At 43.1% G+C, this 21,323-nt stretch overlaps 1 protein-coding gene across 5 annotated transcripts in view; it reads left to right on the top strand.

Moving 5' to 3' along the window:
• Positions 1-21,323, top strand: part of LOC125265725 (transforming growth factor beta-1-induced transcript 1 protein-like) — a 176,478-nt gene that overhangs the window by 35,405 nt on the left and 119,750 nt on the right. For all 5 annotated transcript variants that reach the window (XM_048186117.1, XM_048186114.1, XM_048186116.1 and 2 more), the window contains 2 exons: positions 7,823-7,977; positions 8,116-8,177. In XM_048186117.1, coding sequence (XP_048042074.1) covers positions 7,823-7,977; positions 8,116-8,177 — 217 coding nt within the window. The remainder of the gene's footprint in view (positions 1-7,822; positions 7,978-8,115; positions 8,178-21,323) is intronic.

Here is a 21,323-nt window from a genome sequence, read left to right as displayed (position 1 = left end):
CTATATTGACGTGAAGGATCTTGGCAAGTGCTGCTGTTTGTGAGCTGCCCTCCGTCTGCTGCCTACCCCACTGAAAATGAACTGGGCTGCATCCCCCTTACCAAGAGTATATTAATAAAATCAAGTAATAACAAATAAGTAGGTAAATACAAACAAGCTGGGAAGGCCACCAGGATTTCACTGGCCAGTCCGGGACTGCCTTATATTTAGCACAGTTCTTATATTAATAATAATTAAAAAAAAAAATGATAGCACTTTGGGTGAAAAAGGTCATCCTGTAATGAATCGGGACTCGACATAGGATCCATGTGCAGGCTTTTATTAACAATTCTCATGGTCAAACAGGCAGAGGTCAAACAGGGGCAAACAAGTATGGCAGGGATAAAGCAGAATTGTAGTCGTAATACAGGCAGTGAATCAGGGCAGGCAAATAAACTGTCCAAAGGTAGTGATGACCGATTTCGAAACACTGCTTCATGAAGCTCCGAAGCTTCATGAATCTTTTGTTTCGAATCAGTGATTCGGAGCATGTATCAAACTGCGAAAGTCACGTGATTTTAGTAAACAAGGCTTCGTTACGTCATCACTGTTTCGAAACAGTTCGAAATTTCAATGGTTCACCGATAGAGGGCGATGATAAAGTGAGCCCATGAATCATGCAGATTCACTGAGAACTATTGAACAAGTGTCTAGGGCTTTACCCTATGGTTTTTCCTGATCTCCGATCAGTTTTATACATTTGTAGATGTTTTAATTATACATTAGAATAATTAAAATTAATAATGGTAGTTATTAATCTCTTATTGGCCTGTTTAGCTTGAGCCATGGAACAAAGAAACAAGCCTTTAAAATTGATAAAAGAACACATATTATACAGACACTCTATGTTTAATCTTATTAGATGATTAGTTAATTCCATTTGATTGATTTTACTTTCAATAAAACTTTTGCAATACATTTGTTAAAGAGTATTTTTAATGCATGTTTGGCCTGAGTTTTGTTGCATTTCCACTGTTCTGACCAGTAGGGGTCACCGTGGAGACGGGTGTCAGATTGTTTCGAAGCCTCGAATCATTACGGCACATTTGCTTCAACTGTTTCAGTGTTTCACGAAGCCTCGATCTGCCCATCACTATCCAAAGGGAGGCAGCAGAGAAACGTAGACGGGGAACAGACTGGGTCAAAACAGGCAGACAAAGAGAATGATAAACGCTCAGAAATGCAACCGTAGTTTAAAAGACCTTGCAACGAGTGTGAGGATGTGAATGGCTTAAATAGTCCAGGTAATGTGCTGCAGCTGGGTGTGGGTGATTAGTGATTGGTGGAGTGAGTGCAGGTGATTGTCAGGGAGGATTCTGGGAAATGTAGTCAGGGAACGACTGGAACTGTGACACATCCTCTGTGTTCAGGCTTTTAAAGTACTCCTCAATGTGCATGCAGTGTAAATAAAGCAGTTACATCAATGAAATGATAGTAGTCCACGGCCACACCCCGTGCTAATAGTACAGCCCACGGTGCAAAAAAAATGAAAAAATAGAAAATTTGCCAGTGAGGGGCTTTCGTTAGGAGCATGAGTTATGAGAACTAAGTCTGGTTGGGCCAATACGGGGCAACTAACAAGATTTGCTCTTCATCCTCCCTGGGATGTGAGTGGTCACAGCTAGAAGAAAGACAGAAAGAAAAGCAGTTCAGCACTGACTGGGCACGCTAGTTCGTGAGACATGCTGTCATAGTGACTGAGTTCAACTCCATCTTGAGAAAAGAGATGCTCTGCACTGGGAGAGCTTGCTCTTTACCCAGTTGACCTGAAGCCCTAACAGGTTGAGGTTTCTGAGCTCCAGGTCACTGTGCACACACAATAAATCTCAAGAGTGAGCAAGAATCAGACAGTCATCAAGATAATTAATGCAAATGCCCACATCCCTTAAGCCAAGTTTACACTACAGGACTTTAAATGTTGGCGGATCGCTGTGCTGTTCAGACTACGTAACTTGCTGTCAAGTCTTGAAGTTGTTGTGATGTTTACACTATGTGACACTATGTAAATTATCTGCAACAGGAGGTTACACACTACAGGAGCTGACGACAACTGTCACCCAATGACTTTATTTGAAAATAGACGTTTGGAGGAAATTTGTTACAGATGCTGTACATCAGTGTTTCTCAACCCTGGTCCTGGAGGACCCCCAACACTGCACATTTTCAAAGTCTCCTCTGTCTGACACACTCATTTCAGGTAGTGGAGTTTCTTCTAATGAGCTGATGAGTTGAATCAGGTGTGTTTAATTAGGGAGAAAGACAAAACCTGCAGTGTTGGGGGTCCTACAGGACCAGGGTTGAGAAACACTGCTGTACATAATCGCATGAAGAAGATGAAGATGAAGATGAGTATTCTAGAAAGTCTTTAATTCAACACAGGTAATTCCAACAGGGTAGCTATTATCACGTGACACACCGCAGCCAGCCGGCCACACTGTATGACAGATGTATTGCTTTTCTCACCACGTCATCAACTATCTGATATTCTGATTCTCAAATATGTGTAAGTGAGTGTTTTGTCATTTAAAAACCTATAATGACCTTGATCTTAATATAACATGAATTCATCCATTTGTCCTGAAATACATGTGGCCAGTGAACTTGGAGAACAATAGAGTGAGTGAGCTTTATAGTTACACAATGCGTATCTGATATGAATAAAAATGATATTTGAATGGATTGTTATTGCTGCTTCCATAGACATCAGTGTATATTTCTTTGACTGTAGTTCGTTGCGACACGTGACACCAAAGGTTATCGAGTCAGCCGACAGCTCCAGATATTTAGCATGCTAGATATTTGTCTGGCATCTGCAAGGTGTTGGCGACACATCAGTGAGTCATTGAGTAGTTCATACATGAAGATTGGCAAGCGCAGATCACTCGCTGATTTTCCCCAGATCACAGCCCGACCTGTCGGCGAGCTCGTTAATTTGCAAATCGGGCTTAAAATCCTGTTGTGTAAAGTTGGCATTAACAGGGAAAGGGCAGCCTCTGCAACCTTTGTTTAAAAAAGTGAGGTGACAGGGACAGGCCAAGGGAGGACCTTGTATTGGTATGCCTGACGCTATAAAGTAAGGGCTGTAAAACTTCATCTCAGCTGGAGGGACAGGCTCTATTGTGTCCTTCGCCAATATGACCGCAACTTCTGCTTGCAAAACATGAGCATCCAGGAAAGGATAAATACACATCCGGAAAGACCGGCTTCAGCTTAAACTGCCGAAGCAAATCGATCACAGGGATGCAGGGAGTATGGCAACCTGATGTCTTGTTCCCTCTCTCAGGGAACTATGGTTATAGTCATAACCTGAGATGTTCCCTTTCGAGGGAACTTGCACTGCGTCCCGAAAGGGACGCTATGGGAACGATATCCCAAAACGCCATAATTCCAAAATGCCTGTCCGTGTGAAACTGTGGCACACTAAGACAAGAGCACTGATGAGCCTGGAGCTGCGTCCAGGTCGAGATATATCATCTCATACTCCTATTAGAGTGAGCTTTAACAGACAGTGGATACTGCTGACCAGAGACCTCATATGCAAGTGAAATAGTCTCAACTATCCACTTGCTAACCATTTGTATGGACGCAGGGAGACCCCTAATTGCACAGTCCAAAACAAACAAACAGTTGATCTGAAGTCCTCCACAGGGCAGTTCTGTGGATATTAGGTGTCCAGTGCTGACACTGGACACACAAGATTCAACTTTTCCTGGTCTGGATCCGAGAACAGAGGACAGAAAGCTTGCAGCACTATAGGCCGTGGCATATTGGTCAGAACCTTAGGTATATAAACCAGTAGGGTAAAGGAACACTTTGACCATCCCTGGTGCACACTCAAGGCATGTAGGGGATACAGATAGGGAAGAAAACAACAAGGAAGAAAACAGTTTTCCACGTCCGAAGTTTTTCTGAGACAGAATCAAGCGGCTCAAATGGAGCTGCAGATAAGCCTTCCAACACAAAGGCCAACTCCCAAGCAGGAACCCTAGTGCATGTTGCAGGCCTCAGCCTCAGAGTGCCACGAAGGAAACGATACCTCATAGGGTGATACCCCACAATTGTACCATCCACAGGGACATGGTATGCAGAAATATGAGGATAGTTTCCTTGTGGCTGGAGTTCTGGAGTAAAGTATGGTCTCCACAACCTCAGTTGAGAGACTAGATACTATGAGCTAGGCCCCCTCAGGGGCCAAACCCACAGGTTCAATACTTCTGGGTGAAAAATCAAGCCCTTTGCCTGAGATAGAAGGTCTTTCCTGATCAGAATCTCTGATGGAGAGCCGTCGAGGAGAGACAGAAGGTCCAAGAACCATATCCGTCTTGACCAGTAAGGCGTTACTAGCAGTAGACTTATCCCTTCTCAGTGAATTTGGTCCAGAACTCCTGGGAGCAGAACAATTGGGGGTCTGTACCATGGCATCCAGTCCAAGAGGACTGGATGCGTAAGGGATAACAACAGTGGATAGTGCGTCGTATCCTGAGACACCAAAGATCCACTTCCACGTGGCTATAAATCTCCCATATGAGCTTCACCTTTTTTGAAGTGAAGTCTCCATTCCCCTGGCCTCAGCCCCTGTCTCGACAGGATGTCTGCTCCTATATTCTAGGTCCCTGGAATAAGATTGTTCTCGAGGAGAGCATCTTCCCCAGGGACCACAGGAGGACCTGCTGTGCCAGATAGTGGGCGTGAACGCAGACCCCCCTGTTGATTTAGGCCCCGTCCACACGGAGACGCATTTCAGTGAAACCGCACAAATTTTTTATCGGATAGGCGTTTCGTCCACATGGATCCGGTGTTTTCGAAAGATGAAACCGGTATTTTTTTTTAAACTGGGTCCCAGAGTGGAAAAATTTGAAAACACCGGCTTGGTGTTGTCGTGTGGACGGGGCAATCCGTATATTTTCTGAATCGATGATGTCATCACCCCACGTGTCGACCCTAGTCAGACGCGCTAACACCACATAACAGCAACAACAACAGCACTAGCAGACTCTACATGCTTGCGTTCATGCTGCAGAAGCTACTGAACCAAAATAAAGTGTTATTTCTAAGCTTTGCTAAAGTTTATATTCAGCGCGCAAGGTTTATGCGCATGCTCCAAGTCTTCTTCGCTGCTTTAAGTGCATTTCTGTGACAATTACAGCGCCACTTAATGGTCTGGCATGTATACTACATCGTTTTGAGTCGTTTCAGTGGTTTCGTGTGGACACAGATATTTTTTGAGACAAGGAAAAAAAATGAATCGGTTTAGTGTAAGCTCCGGCTTCGTGTGGACGTGGCCTTATATAAGAAACCATCGATGAGATGTCTGGACAGACAATACAATGACCTCTCAGGTCTGGGAGGAAGAACTTCAATTCATTGAAGACCACCATCATCTCCAGGCAATTATGTGCCACAAAAGATGACTCCTCCACAGCCCTTGAGCTGAGCGGCCTTCCATTACCACTCCCCAGCCTGTGAAAGAAACATCTATCATGAGAGTGACTCAATGATATTAAGCTCCTAACACAGGGCCCTGGGACAGGAACCAACTTTCTTTCCATATAACCAAGGCGCTGAGATACCGCCATGTGATCTTGATCATACGAAGTGGGTTCCCCCTCAGGGAAAACCCTTGGTCCTGAGCCACCACTGTAAAGGTCTCATGAACAGCAGGCCAAAAGTTATCACCGTTGGACGCAGCTGCCATCAGACCCAACAGTTTTAGAAAACCATTTTACAGTGAATGACTGGCCTAGATATATCTCCTGTGTGACTGAAAAGATTGCAGAAATACAAGTGGGCGACTGAACGTCCCGCAGCGTCACTGAATCCATACCATGCCCAGGAAGGAGGTTCTCTGTAATGGAGAAAGCACACTCTTCTTGGCGTTCAGCCACAACCCCAATTTTTTTATACAAGCAAGAACGACATCTCGATGTCGAACTGATTCTGACTGCGCTAATATTAGCCGGTCATCTAATCAGTTCAGAATGCGTATGCCCTGCAGTCTGAGCAAGGCCAGAGCTGCATCTACGCATTTCATGAACGTGTGGGGTGATAGAGCTAGACCGAATGGAAGAACCTAATATTGGTATACTTTGCCCCTGAAAGCAAACCTGAGGATCTACCACTCCTGACGCCAGTGGTGTTAGTCTCCTTAGGGCAGCCCCCTGCGGGGTGGAGCGGTGTACATCTCACTATAAGGTGCCCCTGCCACTTCGTTGCCCTCAGGGGACTGATCTGCTGACCCCATTTAATTCCTCAAATTAAATGCAACAATGAACCACCAAACAAGTGTACAAGGTCTGAATGATTGGTTGAATATTTATAACTGCCGTCTGCACACCCTAATCTACACGTTGCCTCGGCAAACACGAGATCAGAGCCATTAGAATCTTTATTGCAGTTTGTAGACACAAGATCCGTGCCACTAGATTCTTTATTACAGTTTGCAGACTTGAAATCTACGCATTGCCTTGGCAGACGCAAGATCAGAGCCATTAGAATCTTTATTGCAGTTTGCAGGCACGAAATCTACACGTTATCTCAGCAGACGCGAGATCCGTGCCGCTAGATTCTTTATTGCAGTTTGCAGACTTGAAATCTACGCGTCGTCTCAGCAGAGGCAACATGAGAGCCACTAGAATCTTTATTGCAGTTTGCAGACTCGAAATCTACACGTCGCTTCGGCAGACGTGAGATGAGAGCCACTAGAATCTTATTGCAGTTTGCAGACCCGAAATCAACGCGTCGCCTCGGCAAACGCAAGATCCAAGCCATAGATTCTTTGTTTAAGACTTTATTCCCTCGAGAAAAAAGCCAAGAGGAGCAGAGCTAAAAATCTCGATAGTGCATCACATCGGGAAATTTATGAATGAACACTGTCAGATCCTAATACAAGAGATGATGTGCGTGCTCTGCTTTCAAACAAACAACACATGAATCACATGTATCCCCACTCGTATAGTTGTGAGAGCAGGGAAGCACACACGACTCAAGTTGCTATTTGCTCGCCAATAAACTCCTGTCTAGAAAATATAATGCTTGAGGACAAACAACAATAAATAGACAGAGACAGTTTCACACAGAGCACTTTGCTGAGGCACAAAAGCTGAAGCAGGTCTTTCCGGATGTGTATTTATCCTTTCCTGGTCGTGACTTCACCTGCCGGTGATGTTCACTCTTGCCATTGGACTAGTTGACACACGTGCATCAGACGGATTCACACTGAGGGCGTTCCCATAGCGCCCCTTTCGGGACGCAGTGCAAGTTCCCTCGAAAGGGAACTGACATATAGAGTTGTGCTTGAGGGGATTCCATTCTTGAGGCCTGGACCATGTCCCAGTTGTGTTCCTTCTCCAGTATTTTCTTTTTCTCACTATCCTGTGTTTTAAATGATGTTTTATTAACAAAATTCGGGAGGAGCAAGTTCAGATAATTAACCTAATTAGCACAGGTGGAGAGCATTCAGTTAATCAACTCAACCAATGTCAAAAGGTATAAATTCAGCAGACTGACTTCTGTTCATCTGAGAGTTTATCAGCATCCCTCCTCCACCCCATCTCCTCACTTTACCACACCGGGGGGAGTACTCTGGGTTCGGGCCAAAATTCCGAGCTCGGAGCCCTCTCCCTGGACAGCACGCCAAATACGCATAACTTTACTCCATTTAATTATATGGATATGTGAACTCGTGAAACTCAAAAAAAAGGCCAATAATTAAAAAAATATAGAGGAGCACTTCAGAGGCTTGCCTTACTACTTTTCCATGATGTTTTTCTATAACTTTTTGTAGATGCCCTGCTTGCTGATCTGGAAAATTCAGCCTTTCCTCTGGGTCGCTATCCTGTCCTACTGACCTCTGACCCTCCAGTGAACTCTGATCCCTCATCCAGCGCTCAGGATCCTATCCCGAACCGGCCACACCCTCCAGCATACACCCCGCAACAAGTATGCCATGAACACAAATCAAAAATAAATATACATCTGATATGATGTTTCTAAGCAATATACTGTATATATATAATATATATATATATATATATTAGTTTCACAGAGTCAAAAGATTTTTTTTCATCTGTTTTATAGACTGTTTCTGCTGCAATGAAGTCGAACGGCTCTCAGAACTCTAACCCAGACAAACTTTACAGGTATTTTAGCTCTCGAGAATGTAATGTCAATACATTGATTTTCACACCTGGTACATGGTTCAAATAAAGACAGAAGTGAGTTTACATGATCTGATACTTGATCTTGAAAGCAACAACCATAAAGCACTGATATACTAATGGTACATTTAACCCTCTGGGGTCAACAAATGCACGTGTTTTGGTGGATTTTTTTCACATATCAGCAAAATTAACTTAAAGGACACCCCACTTTTTTTGAAAATGGGCTCATTTTCCAACTCCCCTAGAGTTAAACAGTTGAGTTGTACTGTTTTCGAATCCATTCAGCAGATGTCCAGGTCTGGCGGTACCACTTTTAGTATAGCTTAGCATAGTTCATTGAATCTGATGAGACCAATAGCATCTCACTCAAAAAAATGACCAAAGAGTTTCGATATTTTTTTTTTTCCTATTTAAAACTTGACTATTCTGTAGTTACATCGTGTACTAAGACTGACGGAAAATGAAAAGTTGTGATTTTCTATTATTGGCGTAATAATCAAGGAACTTTGCTGCCGTACCATGGGTGCAGCAGGCACAATGATATTATGCACCGCCTGTGACCCCCTGGTTTCCGTGACAGGTCACAAATGTCTCCATGGTTGCAAGGCATGCTCCCTGGCGTGTCATTATCTGTTTGTATTTCCATACTGGAATCGGATACGCCGGCTTTTGTTTCTTTTGTTATTGCCGTCGCCCTCCAAGGGAAGCGTGGCTACTTATTTATGCAGTGCTCTGGCCGGCTCTAGCTGATATCAAAATTTAATGAAGATGGACGCCGCAAAGAATATCGCAGACGAGCTGAACCGTGGCCGTTACACTGAAAATGTTTTGAAGTACAACATACGGCTTGATTCTTTAGCTGCGGAAAAAAGAGTGGCAGGACATGCGAATTATTGAACATTTAGAGGCAAACAGACGCATAGTAGTGCAAACTTCGGAGATGGTTGCATCCACAAAGAAGACCCCGACAAAGAGAAAGTGTGCCCGAAAAACATATTTCATTGGAGGCAACGAGATCTTTTCTGTTTCTTATGGGGTGAGTTTCCATAAACATCCATGTTTGTCGTTTTGTGTTCATTCTAAGAACACGTATGCTACACGTTATCTCATGTGTCTTTTGCTATTAGCTAGCTCAGGACTTTCGTTTTAATTGTAATCGTTAGCGTCATATCACTTGCCAAAAAACCCCATTACTATAATGGGCTTTTAGATGGTAATGTTAGCATCTGCTATTAATTTGAATAACGCTTCAACTGCTTGAATTGACTGGTGTGAATGACTTAGCTCATGTAAACCTTACTATTCTTGAATTGAATGTGACGCTAATAATTTTAGCCAGTTACTACTTAATATTCTTAACAAGGATTTACTAATGTAATAGTAAATGTATCAGATTAAATTCCTACGTAAGTAAAAGTATAAAGTATCCGTAGCTGTAAAATGTGTGTTATAAGTCAAAAGTAAAAGTATATATTGAAGAGTTTAATGTACAGGATTTTTTTAATCCTTTGACTCAAACCAGGTCGAACCACTAACTGAGGTCTAAACCAGGACTATACGGTTATCACAGAATCCTGTTCAAAAAGTCCTAATGTCAAAAAAGATAAATTACTGACATTTACAATGCACATTATCCTTTATTATTAATAGTATGTGGTCCGATTTTTCCCGTTGCGTCTGTCGTTGTTATGCAACCATGCAGCTTTACAGGGGGTATGGCTTATCTAAATGAGATGTAAATGAGCCCTTTTGTCACTCCCAGCAGGTGAGAACAGGTGAGAACTGCAAAATTAGAGGTCATTTTCTGCCCTTTGAGCTTTTTTGAGTGCCTACCTTCAAATGGCCACAACTTCTCCAAATATTATCAGATTTCCATGTGTTACACATCGTTGGAAAGCTTGGAGACTACACTTTCAGAATCTGTGAATAACTCAAAATGCCCCAGAACCGACTTGTGTCCCTACTTTCCGTGACTGGTCACATTTGTGAGAGGCACTGCGTAATATCATTGCGATGATGTCTATAGGGGATTTCCTGGAACGAAACTCTTTGGTTATTTTTGAGCGAGATGCTAACAGTCTAATCAGATTCAATGAACTATGCTTAGCTATGCTAAAAGTTGTACCGCCAGACCCGGAGATCGGCTTAATGGATTCGAAATTGGTAAAACTCAACTGTTTAACTCTAGGGGAGTTGGAAAATGAGCCTATTTTCAAAGAAAGTGAAGTGTTCCTTTAAAATACTCTATTTATGGTCATACAAGTAGATAAAAGTAATACATAATTTAGAACTGTAAAGGGTCTACTTTTATTTGTCTACTTACAATCAAAATGCTGTGCTTTTGTAAAAAAACAAACAAACAGGATGTTCATTCTGCCATCTTGGCATCAAAACTTGTCATGCAGACATGAGCAATATATCCATAGAAACAGTGTCTATTTTTAAATTACCTAATTTAAAACGAAAACAAATATTATGGGATGTGGTGAGGAATAATTCTGGAAGAATTTACCTCATAAAAAGAGTGCGATTGTGGTTTTGGTTTCATTTTGAGGAGTGACTTGATCCAGCTGAGGATATAATTTCTGAGAAGTAAGTTATTTATTCTTACTTACATTAGAAAACATATATTCTACATATATACATATATTCTAATTTGATTTTTCCCAAATTATATTGACTGAAATTAATTTACTGAAATATGATGAAATTAAATGTATTTGATATAAGCAACGTATTAAACTAGGATGAACATTTACATGCTCAATAATATGACATAAATATTGACATGATATATAATATGTTTTACATGACACGTAAGTAATATGAATGTTTAGACAAGATTTCATTGGCCTGTTTTGGATAGTTTATGAAGTGTTTACTAGGGCTGCTTGATTAATCAGAATCGAATCGAAATGGCTTAGTGTGATTATGACATCATAAAGGCTGAAATATAAATATGTACACAGCGTGTTAGTGAAGAGCTGCACTATGATCAGTAGTAAATGATGCTCAATCTGAGAGCACTCCATTTGAAAAACAACACATGTCAGACATACAAACTTTACAAACGTGAGAAGCATTTATGAACCTCTTGTCCAACAAAATACATTTAATAATGTGTTTTTACTCCTAACTCACTTCATAACGTCAGTCGAGTGTTTGAAATAGCATTTTGATTAGCATTGCATTCTAAATATACTTTATTATTATGGAAATACCCGAGAAGACTTGAAGACCATGTATTGTCAATCAAAGCGTTTCTATCTTCTTTTCATTCAGTCACAGCTATAGTATGATGTCCATAGGGGATTTCCTGGAACGACGTGTGTTATATTGCAGTACTTCTGTGAGACATATTTGGAGTATCTGCTCAAGGGCACCCTCCGGCGTCCAGTATGAAACAGACGTGTTTAGATTAAAGCTCACTCAATCCTTTTCTGGGTAAAAATATGACAATTCTTCTTTCTAAAAAACTTTGAGGTAAGGAGCCTGCACGTGAAATGCAGGAAAAAAAGTAAATCATGCACACGACTTAGTTTAGTTTGGTTTGGTTTAGTTTAACTTTATTGTCTGTACAGGTTTCCTGAACAGAAATTCATCTTTGACGCTGGCATAGAAAATACATCCTAACAGACAATACCATACATTCACATATCACTTAATAAAACACTTAGAGCACACACACATAAAAATAAATAAAATAAAATAAAAATGCAACAATATAATACACTGTGTGCAGAATTAGGCAATTTGATTTTCTGATCATATTTTTTTTTTTCCAAGCACATTTTACCAATTCCAATCCACATCAATCTTAATAACTACTATTAATATTGTTTTTAGTCATTTATAAGTGATATATAATTGTTCATGAAGGCTGGAAATGAAAAATGCCTTATATTCAGGTGTGCAGAATTATTAGGCAGGTTTTCTTTTACAGGCAAAATCAGCCAAAAAAGAGATTTAACTGAAAAGTCAAAAATTATTAAATACTCACGAGAAGGACGCAATACTAATGCAATACTAGAAATTGCAAAGTTGAAGCATGACCAAGGGATAGCAAAATGCTCATTGGGTCAGCGGGGTCATACAAAAACAGGTGGAAAAGAAAAGACACATGTTAACTGCAAAATAATTAAGAATTAAGGTGAAGAATTAAGTGTGAAACCATCAGGAACCCTTTCATCTCCAGCGCCACAATTTTCCAGAACTGCAACCTAGCTGGAGTCTCCAGAAGTGCAAGGTGTCAGGATCTCAGAGACTTAGGTTAGCTAAAGAATCCTAAAAAATGACCCGCTCTTAATAAGAATCACAAGCTGAAGTGTTATAAAATACATGAAGACTGTGTTTTTTAGGCCTTATAGACAGACAGCTTGAGAGTGACTCCTGAAGGACCAGCACCACATCCTCTTGTACCACTGTTTGAAGAATTTATCTTCCAGAATCTGGCAGTAAGGTGTGGGAGTTCACTTTTAGTCCATCTCTTATCCTGAAATGTCCATCTTGCAGAGACTAAAAATGATCTTCCAAAACTTACTGCCAGATTACACACACAGTTACATATTACTCTGGACTACATTTCCCATGTTCCATTGCTTTAATCACTTCCACACCTGTAGTCAATCACAAGCACTATAAAACACTGACTTACAAGCTCACCGGTTGTCAAATATTGTTTAGCATTTATGCTGTTTAGCGTAGCTACTTTACGGAGCCAATTCCCGGTCCTAGTCTTAGTTTAAGTTTCTAGTTCTAGTCACGTCTTGTTTTCTGATTGCCTGTTTCCTGATTACCTGCCTGTCTTGGACTTCTCTCTCGCCTTGCCGTTTGGACTCTGTTTGCACCTCTCTTGGACTATTTCCTGTTTTCCCTGGATTATTCTTTAACCTAGACCTCCTGGATATTGTGTGCCACTGATCGACCATGCTTGTCCCTGGAATACTTTGTCTCGTCTGCTTAATACTTAATGTTTACTGTTGCCAACCCATGCCTGTTATCGACCATGTCTTCGATTAATAAAATCCTAAATAAATTCCAAACTTTTTAGAATGGAGTACCCCCTGAGGCATTTACCATCCTTCTGCGTGCCCCCTCTTTTCAACAGACCGCGCTTTTTCCATTAAGGGACAATATTTGCCCCCTAAATTGACTTTCCAGTGCATTTTTTTTTTTTTTTAATCCTTATAAATACCTTTACAACATTAATGTTTTAAATAATAATAAAAATAATAAAAAATCCAATGATGATAAAAACGTGAAAAGTGATTATTTTCTTCATGAAAGATTTGTTCACGAAACACCGCTGTGTGTTGTAGTTCTGCTGTGGCTTTCGTTGGAACTATTATTTAGTTGCAAAATAGAGCAAATACTTACAATACTGTGAAGAACATCACTTAATATTACCATTTTGGTTGCCATTGTCGAGAACGGCAGTAATGTAGCTTGATTTGCTACGTATGGTATAGCGCCACCCATATGCATCCAACTGCTTATTGTCAGGCATCCACCACAGTCACCACCCACTACAGTCACCAGATCCCAATCACCTGTGATTAGTACTCAGGTGATTGGGAACTGGTGACTGTAGTGGGTGGCGACTGTGGTGACTCCCTGACAGTGCCCCCTCCTCCAGGGATGGCTCCTTTGGGAGGAGAAGGTACTGACGGCTCGTCGGGTTCTGTGGAAGAGTGAGAAACAGGTTTGAGGAGTGACACATGGAAGGAAGGGTGAATGCAATACCGTGGGAGTTGGAGATGATAGGTGACTTCGTTGATCTGCCTCTCGATGGTAAAGGGACCTGTATAGCAGGGACTCGGCTTCCGGCAAGGCAGGCGGAGATGCAGATCCCAGGTCGAGAGCCAGACCTTATCTCCAGGGCAGTAGACGGGGGTAGAGGCATCTGCAAATGTCTTGTGTCTCGTCTCTGCAGTGCTTGCTGGAGTTGGATGTGGGCTGAGTCCCAAACCCTCTCACTGACTCGAAACCAGTGGTCGACCGCTGGAACATTCGAGGGTTCTTCTGTCCAGGGAAGATAGATGATGGAAGAGTGTTTCAGCTGTTTTGAGGGCGTGGGTAAACCTTGGAGGGGAATCAACTTGCATGTCTTGGAGAATCTATCCACTGCGACAAGAATGCAGGTGTAACCATCAGACTTTAGCAGGTAGAAAAAATAGAAAAAATAAACAATGAAAATGGTGTCGCAAATGAGTAGGGATGTGACGAGATCTCATGCCACGAATCTCTCGATATTAAAATGTGACGAGATTTCATGCTCCTTTATTGGCATAAAGGAGCATGAGGCTGACGTTAACATACAATATTATATTGACGTTAACATACAATATAATACGTTCATATTACACCACCACTGTCATTTTGCTTTTTTTATAGAAATAAAAACCATTTAATAAAACCATTTAAAGTACAAATACTCAGTTACTGCACTTAAGTAGATTTTTCTGGTATCAGTACTTTTAGTTCACTATTTATTTTTCTAACAACTTTTTTTTTACTTTTACTCCTTACATTTTTTTACACAAATATCTGTACCTTCTACTTCTTACATTTTCGAACCAGGCTCTTTACTTTAGCTTTAATCTGTATTTGGTAGTTTGCCATTCGATAACAAATGTCTAATAAATCATGACTCGGTTAGTCTTAACCGGGTGTGTCTCATACGTTCTGAAAAGTGAAGCCATGGGCTCTTTGATCGCCCCCTGGAGGCTGGATGCAGTACAGGTCATAAACCCCGCCCTCTCAATGCAGTCGAATGAGACTTCAGTGAAAACTTAAAAATAAATTCTGCTTCAAATAAAACTTTCTGAAAGATGGTTTTGGTCATTTAAGGTAGTTGTTATCACACTGATATATATTCAATTGTTCGTTTTTGTGATGATTTAGATCTTAGCTAGCAATTTGATGCTATAAAAACGGGGCGTGTCGTCATGATTTGAAGTTGATTGACAGCTTGTCTGAGGACTGTCGGAGCTTCGAGGGGAGGAGAGGGAGGAGAAGGCAATGGAGGACTACATTGAAGAGATACATCCGTCCGTCTACTTCCCCTGCTGCTTCCAGCTTCTTCGTGGCCAAAAAGGACGGAGGCTTGCGGCCCTGGGGTGCGTTTCCCAAAGCGAACTATGGTCGCAAGTTCCGTCGTTACCAATAGAGTTCAATGGGACTTACGACCATGGTTCACCAACGATGCTTTCGGGAAATGCTGCCCTGTATTGATTACCGCTCACTCAACAAGATAACCATCAAATTCCGTTACTCACTTCCCCTCGTCCCAGCGGCCCTGGAACATCTCCGTGGTGCCACTGTGTTCACCAAGCTGGACCTCCGCAGCGCGTACAACCTCATCCGGATACGCGAGGGGGACGAGTGGAAGACCGCCTTTGTCACGCCCACCGGCCATTACGAATATCTGGTCATGCCCTATGGACTAGTCAACGCCCCCTCCGTATTCCAGGATTTCATTCATGAGGTGCTCCGGGAGTTTCTCCATAAATTCGTGTTGGTGTATATCGATGACATCCTCATCTACTCCCAGAGCCTGGCCGAACATCGCCACCACGTTGCGGAGGTCCTCAAGCGCTTACGGCAGTTCCAGCTGTTCCTCAAGGCGGAAAATACTCCTTCCACCAGTCATCCGTCCACTTCCTCGGATACTACATTGATCACAGTGGCATCCGGATGGACGAGGGGAAGGTGGATGCCATCCAGTCCTGGCCCACTCCTACAACCGTAAAAGAACTCCAACGCTTCCTAGGCTTCTCCAATTTATACCTTCGTTTCATCAAAGGCTACAGTTCCATCGTCTACCCACTTACCAACCTCCTTCGCCATCAGCCCAAGTCTCTGTCCTGGTCCGAAGATGCCACAAGAGCCTTTGAAGCCCTCAAGAATGCCTTCACTACCGCTCCCCTCCTCGTCCACCCTGATCCCAACCGGCCTTTCGTCGTGGAAGTGGACGCATCCACCACAGGAGTGGGAGCGGTTCTCTCACAGCAGCAGGGGCAACCAAGTAGACTCCATCCATGCGCCGCCTTCTCCCGCAAGCTCAACCCGGCGGAGGTCAACTATGACATCGGTGACCGTGAGCTCCTGGCCGTCAAGCTCGCGTTGGAGGAATGGAGGCATTGGCTGGAGGGAGCCAAACACCCCTTTCAAGTTCTGACCGACCATAAAAACTTGGAGTATCTCAAAACTGCAAAAAGATTAAACCCCCGTCAAGCTCGCTGGGCCGTGTTCTTTTCAAGATTCGACTTCACTATCTCCTATCGTCCTGGCTCCAAGAATCTCAAGGCTGACGCCTTATCCCGTCTCCATGCTCCCGATGAGAAAATTGAAACTCCAGAAACCGTCCTTCCAGAATCCATCTTCGTGAATCCCATCCAGTGGTCTGAAGAAACTCTGCCCTCCTCCAATGCCTCCACCCACACTCCGCCGGGTTGCCCGCAGGGTCTTCAGTACATCACCAGAGCACGACGCACTCAACTCATCCACGCAGCTCACTCATCACTTGGCACTGGTCACCCGGGGGTCAATGAGACCCTCTCGCTGCTTTGTAGCATATGCACACGTATCAGGATAATCAATAAACTTGGGAATGTTCAGAACGCTTTTAGCATGCTGGACTGGGTTGTAAAACCATCTCGGCTCCGAATAGTCTGCCATAAGATGAGCCCACTTGACACTTTTGTGGACAAGCGATGGTAAACAGAAAAGTCCAACTTCCTCACTTTGGTGACCTCAAAAGGAGCACCCCCCCAGAGACTGACCAGATCCACATTCCAACACCCCACACACACAGGGACACACACAAAAACACACACACAGGCACATACAGAAACACACAATCATACATTTTTAACTGTATATGTGAACTACCACTATGCTGGAATATATATATAATATATTTTAGAGCCTATGCATGTTTCCTAGTGTTTAAATGAGTGTATTTGTGCAAGTGTGCATTTTAATAGGGGAATCCTGTCTGTAAACCATAACTTCTTGTCTATGCCTTTCTGATCTGTCGAGTTTGATCTCTCCGTAAAGCTCCGGACTTGAGCTATTCATTGAGACATGTCACAAAACGGACAAATGCATTTTTCTATGTGTTTAATGATCCTGTGAAGAACACACTCCATCTCGAAATCCGATCTGATAGCCATTAAGTATGCAAATTCAGCTAGGAGACCAAACAAAGCAACTTTGCCCGCCAAATAGTGCTGCGCCTCTATTGGCTGCTACAATTCAGGAGGTGTGTTAGCTTGGGTTTCCATAAAGACAACGACACACACCTTCGCTCGCTCTCTTGTCTCTTCGCGCTCTCTTCTTCTTCTCCTTTGTCTCCCGACTGACTCACGAGCACCTCGTGCACGGACGCCTCAGGTGACCGCGCTTCCCAACCACGCGCGCAGTTCGGGAGGACCACTTCCTTAGACTTTCTCTCTCTTCGGCTAAGTTACTTAAGCTTAAACCTCTTTTGAAAACCCCGCCGGAGAAACCCTCTCTGAAAGGACCAACCCAGCCAGGCGCATTGAAACTGCTACACACGGACTTGAACCAATAAGCAAGTATTATCATTTATCTGAATTTGTCTAAACTGATTTCTGTGCTGGCTCTCTCTCAAAGAGGTTTAACAAAGAATTTGCCATCCTTTGATCATCTTTCTTTCCATGTCTTTTCTTCATTCTCACTCTTGTGTATATATATGTGTATACCGTCTGTATATATTTTAGACGTATAATCTCAGTCATAGTTGCATATATTAAACACTTTAATTCATGCTCGATTGTTCTGTTTGTTCTTTCAACTGAAGACCAAGTCACTTTAACGTTTTTCGATCGCTTTATGCTTTAGTTATTTTCATGGCCAGAAAATAACTCTGTTTATAATATTCTGTGAGGGACTTAGTTTGCTGGACAAACGAACAGTTTCTCTAGATAATTATTAAACCAGAACTAATCATATATGTAATTGATTATAATTCGTTGTAATTGATTCACAATATATGTTTAATTCCCCGTTGGGTTGATATATGAATCATAATTTATTCATAACCTTATGAATTATTATATTCATATTTCATCCATAAATTAATTAATAACTGTACGAACCGCTACATTCGTTACAGCTTAAAGCGCGCTTCTGGTGGCCCAACTTGGCCAGGGATGTCAGAAGGTACGTGCAGGGCTGCAGGGAGTGCGCCATCTCCAAGAGCTCTCGTCATCTGCCGGCTGGCAAGCTCAATCCTCTGCCTGTTCCTGAGCGACCATGGTCACACCTGGGAGTTGACTTCATAACGGATCTCCCACCTTCTGACGGTCACACCTGCATCCTCGTGGTAGTGGATCGATTCTCCAAGGCCTGCCGGCTGATTCCTCTCCAAGGTCTACCTACCGCTCTCACCACTGCAGAACTAATGTTCAACCACATCTTCCGTTACTATGGAATCCCCGAGGACATTGTATCTGACAGGGGCCCCCAGTTCATCTCCCGGGTCTGGAAGGCCTTCTTGTCGCTCCTGGGTGTGAGCGTAAGTCTATCGTCCAGATACCACCCTCAGACGAACGGGCAGACGGAACGGAAGATCCAAGAGATTGGCCGCTTCCTGCGTACCTTCTGTCACGGCCACCAGGACTCCTGGAACCAGTACCTGGGTTGGGCCGAGTATGCCCAGAACTCCCTCCGTCAGCCTTCCACCGGATTAACACCTTTTCAATGCGTACTCGGCTACCAACCCCCACTGTTCCCCTGGGACGGGAGAGCGAGAGGGTGTGGGACTCAGCCCACCATCAGCTGCAGAGGGCCCTGCGCAGACGCAGGATGACAGCCGACCTTCGTCGCTCCAACGCTCCCAACTACAAACCTGGGCAGAAGGTCTGGCTGTCGACCAGGGACATCAGACTGCGTCTGCCATGCAAGAAGCTGAGTCCCTGCTTCATTGGCCCGTTCACCATCATTCAGCAGATCAACCCCGTCACGTATCGTCTTCAGCTCCCTCCACAATACAAGATTCATCCCATTTTCCATGTGTCTCTATTGAAACCTCACCACCCTTCTCTCTCTCCTTCCACAGAACCTGACGTGGCAGCCGCCGAGCCCCCCCTTCCACTTCTTCTGGAGGATGGAGCTGCATACGAGGTTCGTGAAATTCTGGACTCCTGGCGCCGTGGTGGTCTCCTGGAATACCTCGTAGACTGGGAGGGCTACGGGCCAGAGGAGCGGTCGTGGGTCCCGCGGAACGACATCCTTGATCCCAACCTGCTACAAGCCTTCCACACCAGCCACCCGGACAGACCTGCCCCACGCCCTCGAGGTCGGCCACCACGACGTCGGGGTCCTCGGCCCTCAGGAGCGGGCCGTGGGAGGGGGGGTACTGTCACAGACACGTCAGGCTCCACCTCCCTGCAATACCCACGCACTCAATCACCGGAGTTCTAATCACCGCCACCTGCACGTCATCATCCCCGCAATCACCAGCACTATATAGCCCACACTCACACACACAGTCTTTGTCTGGTCTCGTTTGATATACAGACTCATGTATACTTACCTCAAGGACTCCAACCTGCTACTTACCTGCTACCAGCGATCCCAGTCTCTCCAGTGTCTCCAGTCTTCCTCCTGTGTTCCTCCCTCCGTGTGTGTGAGTGTTCCTCGTCTGCCATTCTCCATCTCATCAACCACGAATTCCATCTATAAGCAACAAAGGACCGTATCAACTCCCTATCTTCACATTGAACTCTCTATCCACCATTTACTCACCTGCTCATTGCTGAATTTCAATAAACAACCTTACTTGCTTTTACTTCTGCCTCTGTGCCGTCTGTACCGTAACAAAAATATGATACATAAACATTATTTTAGTTATTACACAGAGATATATATAGGCTGCAGCATACCCAAATCAAACCCAAGTTTGCTGGCTTTTCTCGCTGAGTTTGCTGTCTTGTAAACATGTGCATATGGCAGATGATGTAAAACACAAAGCTTACCTCATTCGTGTGCAGCAATGGATGACACGAGGCTTTTATTTATTTATTTTTATTTATGTATTACGTTTATATGAAAATGTTTTACACCTCCCCATGTTAACAAACTTTCAAGACTATCAAGTTTATAAATGACCAACTTATAAAAAACAAATTTATAGCTGTCTTTGTAAAGAAATGCTCACTTTATATGTAGCTTCAAGCCGCTGCTGTGACGCTGTACAAACGCTTGCAGTGTGAATACTCGTGCGTCTCTGCAGCTGCAAGTTCGAGCAGACAGCGGCACTCAGCTCATAGAGCAGCCGAGCCTAGGACTCTGATAGTGGGTTACTCTATTATCAGAAACATTAGCAGCAGGGATACAACTACATGCTGCCTTCCACAAGCAACAGTTTCTGATGTAAACAGGGAACTTAAGAGCATTCTGATGAAATATAAGACTGCAAATCGACTAATCATTGTAGCGAATTAACTCAAAGGGGGAATATTAATAATTATTAATAACTCAATATGATTTATTAATTATGATTAATCATGAATATGTAAATCTGCTAATCAGAGTTACTGGATATAGCTACATTAATCTTAATATTACAATCGATTAACCTGTTGTCCAGGCAACACTTAGTGTTGATTGTTTAACAGTTCTAAGAAATGTTCATTTCCAGGTTATGAAAAATAACATTCTTATCGCACCGTGCTACTTAGAGCATAGGTTTGGGTCTATATCACTTAAGAGGCAATTCATTAGCAGATGGAGTCAGAACCAAACATGTATTGTGCACAATCTTTATTAACTAACTCACAAACACATCACTAAACTAACAAACACATAACATAACATAACATAACATAACATACACAAAGGGTCACACACATATGTAGGTAAGAATGAGTAATGATAGAGTTGAACCGGAAGAGGTACTGTTACTAGAGCTATAGGAAAGTCAAAGACACTCTGAAAAGGACTCATCAGTTTCTTTTAGCAATAGCAAAGGTAAGTCTTACAAATCAATACTAAATCGCTGTTTAGCATTAAAATGTACGATACTTGCAATGTGCCCTTAGGCTGAGGAGCGTCGGATCTGCAGGTTGAGGATAACTCTTGAGGTTATCATCTGAA

The sequence above is a fragment of the Megalobrama amblycephala genome, linkage group LG3, assembly GCF_018812025.1.
Source record: "Megalobrama amblycephala isolate DHTTF-2021 linkage group LG3, ASM1881202v1, whole genome shotgun sequence".
NCBI lineage: Eukaryota > Metazoa > Chordata > Actinopteri > Cypriniformes > Xenocyprididae > Megalobrama > Megalobrama amblycephala.
The sequence above is the reverse complement of the archived record's forward strand: the minus strand, read 5'-3'. Positions and strand labels throughout refer to the sequence as shown.